This window comes from Callospermophilus lateralis, chromosome 7, assembly GCF_048772815.1.
Source record: "Callospermophilus lateralis isolate mCalLat2 chromosome 7, mCalLat2.hap1, whole genome shotgun sequence".
NCBI lineage: Eukaryota > Metazoa > Chordata > Mammalia > Rodentia > Sciuridae > Callospermophilus > Callospermophilus lateralis.
In genome coordinates this window covers 55,031,646-55,045,439 of record NC_135311.1, presented here as the reverse complement: position 1 = coordinate 55,045,439, position 13,794 = coordinate 55,031,646, and the positions used below count along the sequence as shown (strand labels likewise).

The window sequence follows — 13,794 nt, the reverse complement described above, 5'->3', positions numbered from 1 at the left end:
TCCTGAACTCCGCCCAGGTCCCCTGAGCATTTTAATTATACTCTGGATTCTCTTCCAGCAGTGTGATCTGAGGTGAATAACTTGGGCTCAATAGTAGTTCTTGCTTTCTTTAATTTTATTCTATTCAACAGAAAGAAACTTGTACCCTAATTGATGAAAAGTGATGTTTTCCTGTTAAAAAAGCACTACCACCCTCAATTTTCTTTCTTTCTTTCTTTCTTTCTTTCTTTCTTTCTTTCTTTCTTTCTTTCTTTCTTTCTTTCTTTCTTTCTTTTTTGTACCAGGAATTGAACTCAGGGGCACCCAACAACTGAGCCACATTCCCAGCCCTATTTTGTATTGTATTTAGAGACAGGGTCTCACTGAGTTGCTTATCACAACAGTATCCTTGCTGTTGCTAAAGATGGCTTTGAACCCACGATCCTCCTGCCTCAGCCTACTGAGCCACTGGGATTACAGGTGTGTGCCACCATGCTCAGCTTTTATTTTTTATTTTAAGACAGGGTCTTGCTAAGTTGCTGAGGGCCTCGTTAAGTTGCTGAGGCTGCCCATGAACTTGTGATCCTCTTGTCTCAGCCTCTCCTGTCTCTGTGATAACAGGCATATGCCCCCATGCCTGGCATCACCCCAAATTTAATCACCTTGAAAAACAAACACAAGGTTTTGATCAGATAAATAGGCCTCCACCATAGATTTATTAGTTGGTTAAATCATGTCATTTTTTTTTAAAAAAAGTATAAACAAGTATTTATTTTGGATATATTTTTTTCTTTTTTGGTATTATGGATTGAACCTAGGGGGCTTGACTACTCAGCCACCTTCCCAGACCTTTTTATTTTATTTTGAGACAGGTTCTCACTAAGTTGCTTAGGGCTTTGCTAAACTGCCCAGGCTGTGATCTTCCTGCTCAACTTCTCCAGTTGCTGGGATTACGAGTGTGTGCCATTGCACCTGGCCAGAAAATATCTTTCATTATGGAGTTCCCCAGTTCTTGGATTGCTTTTTAGCCAAATAAACTTTTATCTTTCAGTGGTGGCGATGAGAGACTTTTGTTGAAACTAGATCTTTCACTGTAAATGGTCTCTTCCAATTAATGCTCTTTTTTTAATACTTAATCAATGTGATAATATCATGCTACTGTGGGTAAATTTTAGACCTTCCTAGGTCTAAGGAACAATCATCATACAAATGGGACCATTCTTCTTGTACCACCTACAGGACCCTCATTGTTTTGTGCACTATTGGCAGTACATGTTGGTTCAATTTACATTGAAAGATATAACATTTTAGGAAAGCTGAGAGAAGGGAAATTGCATGGAAATGGAAGGAAACCCTCATCATTATATGAAATCACATAGATGAGGTTGTGAGGGGAAAGGGGGGGAAGGGAAAGAACTGAACAACAACAGATGAGGTAGAGAGGGAAGATGGGAGGGGAGGGGAGGGGGATAGTAGGGGATAGGAAAGGCAGCAGAATACAACAGTCACTAATATGGCATTATGTAAACATTGTGAATGTGTAACTGATGTGATTCTGCAATTTGTATTTGGGGTAAAAATGGAAGTGCATAACTCACTTGAATCAAATGTATGAAAGATGAAAAAAAAAAAAAAACTTTTATCTTGTAAATTCATTAGATTTTAATATTTAACATTGTGGCTTTAGGAATGTTTCTTTCTTGAAACAAGAAAAGAGTGTTCATTAGATTAAAAGAAAATACCCATATTGGGTGGGGATGTAGCTCTATGGTAGAGGAGTTGCTCACTGCAAAATAACTGGGCCTGATGGTGCACACCTCCCTGTAGTCCTGGCCACTTTGGAGGCTGAGGCAGGAGGATGACACACTCAATGCCAGCCTGGGCAACTTAGTGAGAGCTTTTCTCAAATAAAATTAAAAAGGGTTTTGGATATAGCTCAGAGGTAGAGCACCCATAGGTTCCACAAAAAACAGTACCACAAAAACCCCCAAAGGCAGCAAGAGGAGAGCTTGAAGTAGATTGAGAGTTTCAAAGTTATTTTCCCTGTAAGGAGGGGCCGGGGTGGTGGAGCAAGAGAAAAATCACAGATTGGTTAACCCCAGACTACTTCAAGTCACTTTTTTAGGGATTAAAAGAAGAAGTCTCATACTCCCATGTCCTAGACACCACTTTTTCCTGTTGTTAAAGCGAATTAAAGGTGTAAGGGTTTTCATACTTCTGCTTTTCTTAAAGCAATGAAGGTTTTCTAATTTTGTTTTATTATTTTCTGTTTATTTAGTTACAGTGCTGGAGATCCAATCGAGGAGTGCTCCACCATTGACCTCTCTATCCCCAGGCTTTAAAAACAAAATTGTTGTTGTGAGGCAGGGTCTCCCTATATTGCCCAGGCTGGCCTCAAACTTGATATCCCCCTGTCACAGTCCTCGTCCTGAACATCAATCTAATAACAAAGACAAGGTCTTGAGAAAAAAAAAATAAAGAAGGTGTATTGCTGTGATTTCACCTATTCACAGGAAAGGGGTAGAGGATAGAGGTGATTCAGAGAAAAGGAGATTAAGGAGGACAGATCAGAAAGAAGAAGATCAGGGAGAAGTTTAGGGAAAAAGAAAAAAAATGTATGTTTCAAAGCCCCATAGGCTATATATAGTCAAAGCATCAAGTGAACCCCTGTTACACTCCTATAATATTTAATGTGGCTACTTTGTGTCCTTCTCATAATTTCAAATAGAGACAGATGCAGTGGTGCACATCTCTAATCCCAGCAAGTTGGGAGACTGAGGCAGGAGAATTGCCAATTCAAAGTCAGCAATTTAGAAAAACCCTGTCTCAAAAGAAAACAAAACAAAACAAAAAAACAAAACAAAACACAAAAACAAAGGCCTGGGGATGTATCTCAGTGGTACAGCACCTGTGGATTCAATCCTCAGTACCAAAAATAAAAACAAACAAACAACAAAAAAGAATAAAAGGAAGAAAGGCAGGAAGGAAGGAAGGAAGGAAGGAAGGAAGGAAGGAAGGAAGGAAGGAAGGAAGGGGTATAACATTAAACTGAAGTCAGGCATGGTAGTCCAGTCCAATAATTCCAACTGCTCCCCCATGGCTAAGCAGAAGGATTCCAAGAACACTGCCAGCATGAGCAACATTGTGAGGCCCCTATCTCAAAACAAGTTAAACTTAATAATAATTGAATTATTTAAATGTATCCATACACATGTGCTCCATTTTTTTGTGATTCTAAACAGACTGAGTTTTCAGAAATTCTTTTTAATTTTAAATATCTTTACATCTAGAATCAAGTGAAACATAATTTAAATATTGGACTTAGTTTTCTTCCATCTGATAGGGCTTAATGAAACAAGTTAATCTAGTTAAAATAAACATTAAATATTTCTGAGTGAGGTAGACATGGTAAAAAGAGTAGTTTGTTGGTCAGGCACAGTGGCACATACCTATAATCCTAGTGACTTGGGAGTCTGAGGCAAGAGGATGGCAGATTTGAGACCAGCCTGGGCAAGTTAGACTCTATCTCAAAATAAAAATTAAAAAGGGCTATGAATGTAGCTCAGTGGTAGAGCATCCCTGGATTAAACTCTAATAAAACACACACACACACACACACACACACACACACACACACACACGATTTATTTATCCATATTCTTCAGTTTCTGCCCTGCAATAGGTGGATTCAATCCCCAAAACCAAAAGTAAAAACAAACAAACAAACAACAAAAAAGGAATGAAAGGAAGGAAGGAAGGAAGGAAGGAAGGAAGGAAAAAAGGAAGGAAGGAAGGAAGGAAGAAAAGTAATCTGTACATTAATGGGGTAGGAGACTAAATGTTCCCAAGAAGCTGTGTTTCCAAAATGAGCATGGAGGACCAGAGGGTTGCTGCTCTCTGAGTTTGGGCAACACAAGAGTGGTCATCAGTTTTTAAGAGTAGCCCTTACAATCCACAGAATTCTGTCACAGAATATATCATAAAGTTATGTGGCTTTTGGGGGAGGTATGGGGGATCCAAACCAGGACAGCACACTTGCAAAGCACATGCTCTACCACTGAGCTATACCCACAGCACAAAATACTTCATGATTTTTGTCAAAACCTATGAGACAAAGCCGGGCATGGTATCACACACATATAATCCCAGCTTCTTAGGGGACTGAGGCAGGAGGATCATAGGTTCAAGGCCAGCCCCAGCAATTTAGCAAGACCCTAAGCAACGTTCTGAGAGCGTATCTCAAAATAAAAAATAAAAAGAACTGGGAATATGGCTCATTGGTAAATCACCCCTGGGTTCAATCCCCAGTATACATTAAAAAAAAGAAAAAGATAGTATTTTTGCTAGCATTTTTTTTTTTTTTTGGTACCAGGGATTGAACCCAAGGTTTTACATGCAGTAGGCAAACACTTTTCCACTGAGCTTCTTCCCTATTCCTGTTATTGATTTTTTTTTTTTTTTTGTACTGAGAATTGAACTCAGTGGCACTTAATCACTGAGCCACATCCCCAGGCCTTTTGATTTTTTTTTAAGGCAGGGTTTCACTGAGTTGCTTAGGGCCTCTCTAAATGGCTGAGGCTGGCTTTGAACTCTCTATCCTCTTGCCTCAGCTGCCTAAACCACTGGGATTATACACATGTGCCACTATGCCTGGCTCCTGTTGTTGAATTTTTGACTGCACAAAAAGACATAATGATTAAAACTTGTTGTGCCCTTGACACAGGCATGTTTGGGAATTCAGGTTTTGTCTTTTTACAAAAGTCATATATCAACTTAATTTCTGTTTGAGTATTAATATGGGTTACTGCATTTTTATTTTCAGTCCAGTCTGTTAGAGCCTAAAGCATAAAATAGTTCAAAATAGCCACCTCATATAACACTTATCTGACATGCTTTTATTTATACTGAGAATTTAAACCAGGGTCCCTTGACCACTGAACTTCATCCCCTGCCTTTTTTTTTTTTTTTTTTTTTTGGTGGGGGGTACCATGGATTGAACTCAGGGGCACTCAACGACTGAGCCACATCTCCATCCCTATTTTTGTATCTTATTTAGAGATATGGTTCCACTGATTGCTAAGTGCCTCACCATTGCTGAGGCTGGCTTTGAACTCAAGATACTCCTGTCTCAGCCTCCTGAGCTGCTGAAATCATAGGCGTGCACCACTGTGCCTGGCTTCCCCAGTCCTTTTTATTTTTAAACAGGGACTTGATATGCTGCTGATGGTCTTACTAAATTCCAGTGCTTAGGCAGGCTCAAACTTGTAATCCTCCTTCCTCAGCCTTTCCAGTTTCTTGGACTACAGACCTGTACCACCATGCCTTGCTATTATCTAACACTCTTTAAAATGTCATTGTTCCTTAGACTTTGCTTTTCTAGGATAAAGGACCCTGGAACTGTGTGGGGCTCAGCATTGCCCGGGAAATGCCTGTATAGGAAGAACCCTGACACTAAAGACTCCAGGTGGTGGCTGCCATGACGAGAGGGACCCACACTTTGACCTACATTTCTTGCTCCCCAACATCCTGAGAGGTACCCACAGCTTCCACCCTCAGTGGCTTCAGACATGGAAAAGTGGCCTTCCCAGGCCTGGTAATCAAATCTGCTCTCTTGTCTCAAGTCCCAGCTCATATTTGGTGAAAATATTCTCAAGCTAGTTTGCTGATCCAATCCCCCTGAAACATCCTTTACCTTGTAAGGGAACAAAAGACTGCTTCTCCCTCCTTGTCCTCAAGGGTAGTGAGAGGTTTTAGGAGTCTCTGTTGTGGCTCTAGCAACTCCTTTCCAATTTCTTTTCTACTGAGCCACTTTTTGTATTTTATTTTGAGACAGGGTCTTGTTGAGTTGCTCAGGGCCTTGCTAAATTGCTGAGGTCAGCCTTGAACTTGCAATCCTCCTGCCTCAACCTCCGGAGCTACTGGGATTAGAGGTGTGTGCTGCCACACCCGGCTTCATAAAGCATTTTTGTTTTTGTTTTTGAGATGGGTTCTCACCCTGCTGACCAGGCTAGCCTGCAGCTCCTCACTTTAGGGATTGACCTCTTTCAGCCTCTGGGGCTGCTGGCATAGTAGATGGGATTAAGTAAGTGAGCCATCACACATAAAAGGTTTTAACTCTAGAACATGTTCACAATATTAGTGTGGCCACGGAATCGTGAACAATGGGCTTTCAGGTGATTCTCTCTGTCCAATATCAGATTAAGTCCACTGGTGTCTCATGCTCAAAACTGTGTGTGACCCTGTGAATGAAACTCTGTGAAAGAAATCCATGAGAGGATCTCCACCCCACCCAGAATCCCTTCCCCTTCCTGCTTGGAGATCTGTTAAAATCAATCAATAAGCTGAAAATACAACCAGGATTAATTGGATGAGATTCAATAATCTAGTCAGATATGACATTTTAATTAGAAGGGAGGGGTTTGGAGAGGAGGAATAAAAGCTTCAGACCAGCCAGAGAAGGTTTCAGAGAATCCTGGACCAAGAGTCACTGCCTGGATCTGTTGACAGTTGGAGAGCCATACCATTCCATCTAGACGTGCAGATAGGGTAAGTGACAGCCCTCCCTAAAGATGTGCCACCCTATCTACCCACAGCCAGTCTGCCCTGGTGACTGCAGCCCAGGTTGCCACTGCTGCTGCTGCTGCTTCTTTAGGGATTGAACCCAAGGATGCTTTACCACTGAGCCTCATCTCCACAGACCTGTTTTTTTGTTGTTTTTTTTTTTTTTTTTCTTTTAAATTTGGTCCACGTCTTGCTAAGGTTCTGTGACTGACCTGCAACTTGACTTTTTTTTGGACTGGAGATTGAACTCAGGGCTGCTTAACAAATGAGCTATATCTCCAGCACCTTTTACATATTTTTTTTGACACAAGGCCTCAGTAAGTTGCCTAGAATCTCCCTAATTTGCTAAGGCTGGCCTTAAACGTTTGATGCTCCTGCCTCAGCCTCCTAAATTGCTGGGACTACCAGCATGCACCACTGCACCCAAAATTTTTTTTTTCTTTTTTGGGCACCAGGGATTGAACTCAGGGGCACTTGACCATTTGAGCCACATCCCCAGCCCCATTTTTGTATTTTATTTAGAGACATGGTCTCACTAAGTTGCTTAGACAGGGTCTCACTGAGTTGCTTAGTGCCTCACCATTGTTGAGGCTGGCTTTCAAGATCCTCTTGTCTTAGCCTCCCAAACTGCTGGGATTACAAGCATGTTTCACTGTGCCTGGCCCAGTCCAAAATTTTTAAGTGAGAGCTCTCTATTTGATTTTGAATTTTCTTGACAATTTGCATATGTAGTCTGTATTCCTTTAAATGACAGTTAATGGAATTTTTGATATTGTGATTTTACAATTTATTTTATATTTAGAGCTTAAAACAGGGTGAGGGTGTGCTCAGTGTTAGAGGACTTGCCTAGTACGAGGACCTGGGTTCAAACGCCATCATCACAAAACAAGGGAATATGTGTGCATGTATGTGAAGTATGCATTTTTATATCAGTGTTTCTTACTGGATTTTGGTGTCATGGTTTGGATAGGATGTATTCTCCCAAAGGTTCAAGTGTTAACGTAAGGGGTGAGTGGATTGGGTTGTAAGGTTCATAATCAGTACACTCATCTATTTAATGGATTTGATAGGACTACATACTGGGTGATAAACTCTATGCAGGAGAGGTGTGGCTGGAGGAAATAGGCCCCTGTGGTTGTGTCAGTGGGTTTATATTTTTTCGACCAAAGTCTTGGTCCCCATCCTCCATGCTGATCCAATGGCAATGACAAGATATTGAGAAAAAGGAAATAGGTTTATTATTTTGCTGGCAAAAAAGAAACACAGGGACTAGTGTCCCAAAGCCTGTGCTTCTGCCTATTCTCAGAAACATTGGGAATTTATAGAGGTAATTCAAGAAAATGGGATTAGGAAGAAGAGATCAGGAAGGACATCAGGGAGATCATGAAAGAGAATGTTAGAGAAAAGAAGACGCGGGGGGTGGAGTGAGAAATATGTAAGTTTCAAAGCCACAAGGGATATAGTGAAAGTATCCCGTGAACCCCTGTTAAAGTTTCTTGGCACCATGCCCACCACTTCAGGCTGCCCTGTATTGATCAGCTTTTCTGAGGCTCTGTTTGGTCATGTTCTTCTGTCTCTTGAGCAGTGGAGCTGGCTCTCCATGGAATGAACCTCTGAAACCAGGAACCCCAAATAAACTTCCTCTAAGTTCAGCAACAAAAAGTTCTAATTTTCATTTTTGTGGTCCAATGGGGATCTAAACCAAGGCTATATGTGGGCTCAGTTACCTCCTATATCACTGAGCTATCACCCTCAGCACAGCCCTAAGCTATCACTATATCTAAATTTACATCTGTACATGTCCACATATGTATATGGTTTTGTGTATGTGTGTGTGGTACAGGGAATTGAACCCAGGGCCTCACATGCTCAGCACGCTTGATATCACTGAACCACATCTTGAGCTTTGGTCAAGGTCTTGCTCAGTTTTCCAGTCTTTCCTTGAATTTGAGGTTCTCATTTTTTAAAAAGTTATTTTTTGGTAATGGGGATTGAACTCAGGGTGTTTACCACTTAGCCACATTCCAGCCCTTTTAATTTTTTATTCTGATTGGGTCTCTCCTGAGGGCCTTGGGTCTTGTTAAGTTGCTGAGGCTGGATTTGAGCTTCTAGTCCTCCTCAATGTCGCAAGTTGCTAGAATTACAGGCTTGTGCCACCAGGCTGGGCATTGGCCCTGTGACATTTCTATTCACATTAAGGGGGTCCTAAGTGAGTTTTAGGCTTGGGATCAGTGGTAAGGCACCTGCCTGGCATGCATTCGGCCCTTGGTTTACTCCCCAGGATCTCAAAAGTGAGGATGAGTCACCTGTCCACAACGGGACTGGTGAGCCTTCAGACTGCTTGATAACCAGTGGGATTAAGGTTGGGAGGACCAGAGGTGGAAACTGGATACTGGGGATTTATTCCCCACCACCACAGAGCTGTGGCTTACCAGGATTTGGACCTCAACTGGTTAAGGAGGAATTTTTCAGGCTTCGCCTGAAAGGGTGTCTGCTGTTCCCTGCAGATTCAACAGGATGAGCATCAGGACCATACCCACACTCCAGGACCTGGTGATTCAGAATGTACTGCGCAACGAGGCCTTGCCCATCCCCAATCTGGAGTACCTGCCCAGGGTGCTCACTCTGCAATTGTACAAGGAGGCTATAATGGGGGGACACATGGAGATGGTAAAGAAAATGGTGCTGTCCTGCCCCTTGGCCTGTCTGCCTGTGGAGTACCTGCTGAAGACAAGAGATGTGAAGGCCTTAAAAACCCTACTGAATGGGCTAGACTTGCTGATTTCCCAGAACGTTTACCCCAGGTGAGGGGGGCCCAGGAAGAGACAGCTGAGGGAAGCAGAACAGGGTGAAGGGTGGACCAGGTGGTGCCAGGGAGGTGGCTGCCCTGCCCTCTCCACAGGATGGGTCCCTGGCTGAATTCAATGGGAAAGGGCATGGTGAAACATAGGAGAGCAGATGAGTAGCCACCCAGAACAATGGTTTTACTGGGGTATAATGCAGAGGTTGGAAATCCGGAGAGTCTTTGTCTATTTTTTGAACCTCCTTCCCATTTTCTCCATAGGAAATGGAAACTGAAAGCAATTGATTTTCGGGAAGTGAATCAGGACAGCGGCAATGAGTGGTCCAGAGCCCCAATGGGTGCCTGCTCACAAGAGGCCATGTCTCCAAAGGAAAGAGAGAAATGTAGCCAAAGAGCAGCGAAGCCACACTTGAAGATCTTCATAGATTTTGATCTGGACAAAGTCTTCCAAAGATTCCTTGGCAGCCTCAGGGAGTGGGTGGAGGAGAGAAAGGGGGTGGTCCGTATATACTGCCAGAAGCTGCAGATCGGGGGTTTCTACTTGAAACTCTCTAAATTCCTGAAGACTCTGCCATTGTACTATGTGCAAGAACTGGAGGTGAATGCTCAGCACTGGACTCGAGAAATAATGGAACATTTTTGTTTTTGCCTGATTGAGATGAGGAACCTTCGCGTCCTCCATCTCTCCGACTTGAGCCCTCAGGTCTTCACCAGCCGCTCGGTAAACAGGTGGTTTTCCCATAGATTCAGCCTTCAACTGCGGAAGGTGAAAAAACTCCACGAGCTCTATGTGAACAACGTCTTCTTCCTCTATGGAGTGCTGCACAAAATCCTCCTGTAAGCATGAGGGGTGCTCATTGCCGCAAAAGCCATTTTTGCTTACCGAGCATTAAAAGGGCTTGTGCCCCGGCCACTGGCCATGTCAGGAAAGGAGATGCGGGAGAATGACCAAGTGACCTCCAGGTCTGGTCCCCTGCTCAGTCCTAAAGGAGGGTCTCATCACCACCCACCCAGAAGCAGAGGGCTAAACCGTGGTGCATGGTCTGGGAAGTGCCACCACGCTGGGAAGCCAGCTGGAGGGGAAAGGAGCTAGCAAGGGTGTGTGAGGTTCCTTCCCTGGGAGGCCTGTTCAGCGAAGGAGGTGGGAGACGGGTTAAAGGAGAGGGCATTGGAGGAGGGAAGCCCCCACACCTGCACCTTGCAACAGGGAAGTTCTGTGCTCTCCAGAGGGGAGCAGAGGAGCCGCCCCCAATGCCCCCCTGGGGAAGGCTGCTCTGAGCCTCAGGTGGTGATTCTGGAGTTGAGGGTGAGCAGGAGGGATGGAGGGTACAGGGTGTGAGCTATGCAGGTGGATAACCCCGGTTGGTTTTCTTCATCTTGCCTGGGTTTGTCCTTCATACATAACTCCCCTGACCTCCTGTCGCGAGAGCTGTGGCCTTGGGCTTGGCAGTGAGGGGAGGAGCCTTAGAGATGATGGACTCACCTGGTCACTCATGTGGTGGTGAAAGGCACACTCTGAAACTGGGTGATGTTTAGGAGCATATTATGCAACCTGCAGTGTCCTGGGGGGTCCACCATCATCAGAAGGACAGGGCGACCTTGGGTTTGAGATTAACCAGTTCTCTTCTACCATTTCCCACTCTATCCACTTGGTGCCTTCATTCACCAGAACTCTTTGCTTTCTCTCCAGGAGTCAGACCCCCTTGAAAACACTCTCGCTGAGAGGTTTTCCGCTCAAGGAGAAGGATTTAAAGCATCTGTCCATGTGTCCGAGCACTGATCAACTCAAGTATCTGGATCTCAGTTCTTTTTCCATGAAAGATATGAGTCCTGAGCCCCTCCGGGTCCTGCTGGAGAAGGTGGCACACACCCTTGAGAACCTGGTCTTAGAGTTTTGAGAGATAACAGAGTCTCAGCTGAATGCCATCTCACCAGCCTTGGGTCACTGTTCCAAGCTCAAAACCTTCAGTTTCTGTGGGAACCAAATCCCCCTGACTGCTCTTAAGAACCTGCTGAGCCACACCGCTAGCCTGCCGCTGGAACAAGCAAAGTACCCGGCTCCTCTGGAGAGCTTTGATGAAATCCTCTGGGGTTTTTGGACTGAGATCAACCACATGAAATTTGACCAGGTTCGGAAGGAGTTGATGCAGCTGGTGAAGGACATCAGGCCTGTCCACGACATCCAGATTTATTCTTACGATTGTGTTCTTCACCTCAAACATACAGATTTTATTGCCTAAAACCCAGTGGCAATTCGGTAGGCAGGGGATTATTGACATGCACATCACATTAGCTTTCTTGGGCTGGGGATGAGACTCAGGTAGAGTGCGCCCCGCAGGCATGAGGTCGTGAGTTTGATTTCCAGAACCTCAAGAAATGTTTCTTATAAATGTTAAATGGGGTTCATGTGTGCATATGGCCTCAAAGTTGAGTCTTGACAACTCAGGAAGACTGTCTCAAAATAAGGGCTGGGGATGTAGCTCTGGGCAAATGCCCTGGCTTCAATCCCCAGTACCCCTGAAGAATGGGCCTTCAGGAAGATAGGTATAAGGGCCTTCATTTTATTATGCTACTTGGTTTTTGGCTCTATTATTCCATAATAAAAGTGTACTAAATTTTCACTGCTATGATGATTTTTGTGTGTGTGTGTGTGTGGGGGTATTGAATCAAAGGGTGCTCAACGATTAGGCCACATCCCCAACCCTTTTAAAGACAGGTTCCAAGTTGCCCAGGACATATTTAAGTTGCTGAGACTAGCCTTGAACTTGATCCTCCTGCCTCAGTCTCCCAAGCTGCTGGGACTACAGGTGTGTGCTACCACACCCAGTTGCTAATTTGTAATCCTTTGGAAGCGTGTAACATAACTGCCATACCCACCATGCTGGATTTGAAGCCCTGCTCTTTTTTTTTTTTTTTTGTGCCTCTGCTCAGGTCAAAGAAGCAAGTCTGAGCTACCAAGACAGACTAGCAGTCCTGTAAGCCTGGTGCTGCCAGGAGATTTCTTCAGGGAAGTGAAGGGGAAGGTTAACTCTGAAAGAACAGACAACCATAGCTAAGGTCAGAGGACAGAAACCATAGGTACTTTAAAATTATAGTCTGCACTATGTAACCAGGCTATTTTAAAAAAGGTCCAGTTGCCTAGTTTAGACACCAATGGAGGTTCAAGGCTATCTTCCGGCATAACTGAGGAACAAGATTCAAGACTAGGATTGTTTTATGTTTGGTGGGAGCTCAAAATGGATTTTTTTTTATTTGGTCATTTGCTGACAATCTGCCCAGTGTGATCAATAAAGCAGGACACTCCTGTTCCCCATTCTTGTGGATTTAACCAAACCATTTCTCGACTATTCTTTTTGCAATCAAATAACTCTCTCCTTGCTCCAAGCATCTGCAACTTCCAGAACAAGTGGACGAGTGTTCCGAAGGGGCTCATATATGTAGATTTGTGGCCAGGCTGCAATTTGGGAGGAGTGTCAAGAAAGATCAAAGTGCTGTCACCTTCTGCATCCACAGCATGTTGCTGAAGGAAGTCATTCTCCTTCATGTAGACTGGCTCTCTCGCTTCCTCTTGCGGTGAAAATCTGCTACTTGCCAGGCAAGAGCAGCAGCTGGAGAAGGGGTTCAACTGCTGTGCTGACTGGCTCTGGCTGTGGAAGAGGCAGGCAGGGGGGCTCTCTGCTGTCCCCATATGCCCCCTACTCCCCAAAACCAGTCTGGCTCCTCCTCCAGGTCTCAGTTGTGATCACCTCAGAGGCCCTCCCTGAACACCTTGTCGTCCACTCATGGTTGTTCCATAGAAGGAATGGATCACAGTTGGCCACATTGCACATTCTTGCTTCTTATAGGTGGCCAGCCTCAGAGATGGACTCACCTGCCATCTTCATCCATGTTGACCCAACCTGATCCCCCTGCCTAGCCACACAGGTGCTTAATACATAGTGTTATGACTGAGCTACATCCCAGTCCTTATTTTTTATTTTGACACAACGTCTCAAGTTACTAGGACTGGCCTCCAACCTGTGATCCTCAGGCCTCAGCTACCTGAGTTGCTAGGAATACAGCTATATACCACAGTGCCCTTTGGCCTTCTCTGTATGTGGCCTGTTGCCCACCAGGGCCTCCCCTTGTTGGGTGCACTTCTCAGTCTGGTGTTCTCAGGAGGGCTGAGCTTCCTACATGATAGTGGCTTCCTAGGGGAAGAAAGCACAGCCTGCCAGATGTGTTAGGTTCCCTTCCAGGGCCCAGTTCAGCAGCACTCCAGCGTATTCATATTCTATTCTTCAGAGCAGGTCTGAGGATGTAGCTCATTGACAAATTCCCCAGTCTCAATCCCTTATACCAAGCTCAATCCCATATAAATAAATAAATACATTAATAAATAAATAAAAAATAAAGAGCGCTGGTTGTGGTTGCACATGCCTGTAATCCCAGTGACTGCGAAGCCCGAGACA

At 44.3% G+C, this 13,794-nt stretch overlaps 1 protein-coding gene across 1 annotated transcript in view; it reads left to right on the top strand.

The window, feature by feature from the left end:
* LOC143404281 (PRAME family member 12-like) overlaps window positions 1–11,583 on the top strand; it is a 29,260-nt gene extending 17,677 nt beyond the window's left edge. Inside the window, exons 2-5 of the mRNA XM_076862510.1 lie at window positions 9,048–9,344; window positions 9,605–10,180; window positions 11,034–11,202; window positions 11,299–11,583. Of these exons, the coding sequence (XP_076718625.1) occupies window positions 9,048–9,344; window positions 9,605–10,180; window positions 11,034–11,202; window positions 11,299–11,583 (1,327 nt within the window). The remainder of the gene's footprint in view (window positions 1–9,047; window positions 9,345–9,604; window positions 10,181–11,033; window positions 11,203–11,298) is intronic.
* The last annotated feature ends 2,211 nt before the right edge of the window (window positions 11,584–13,794 follow it).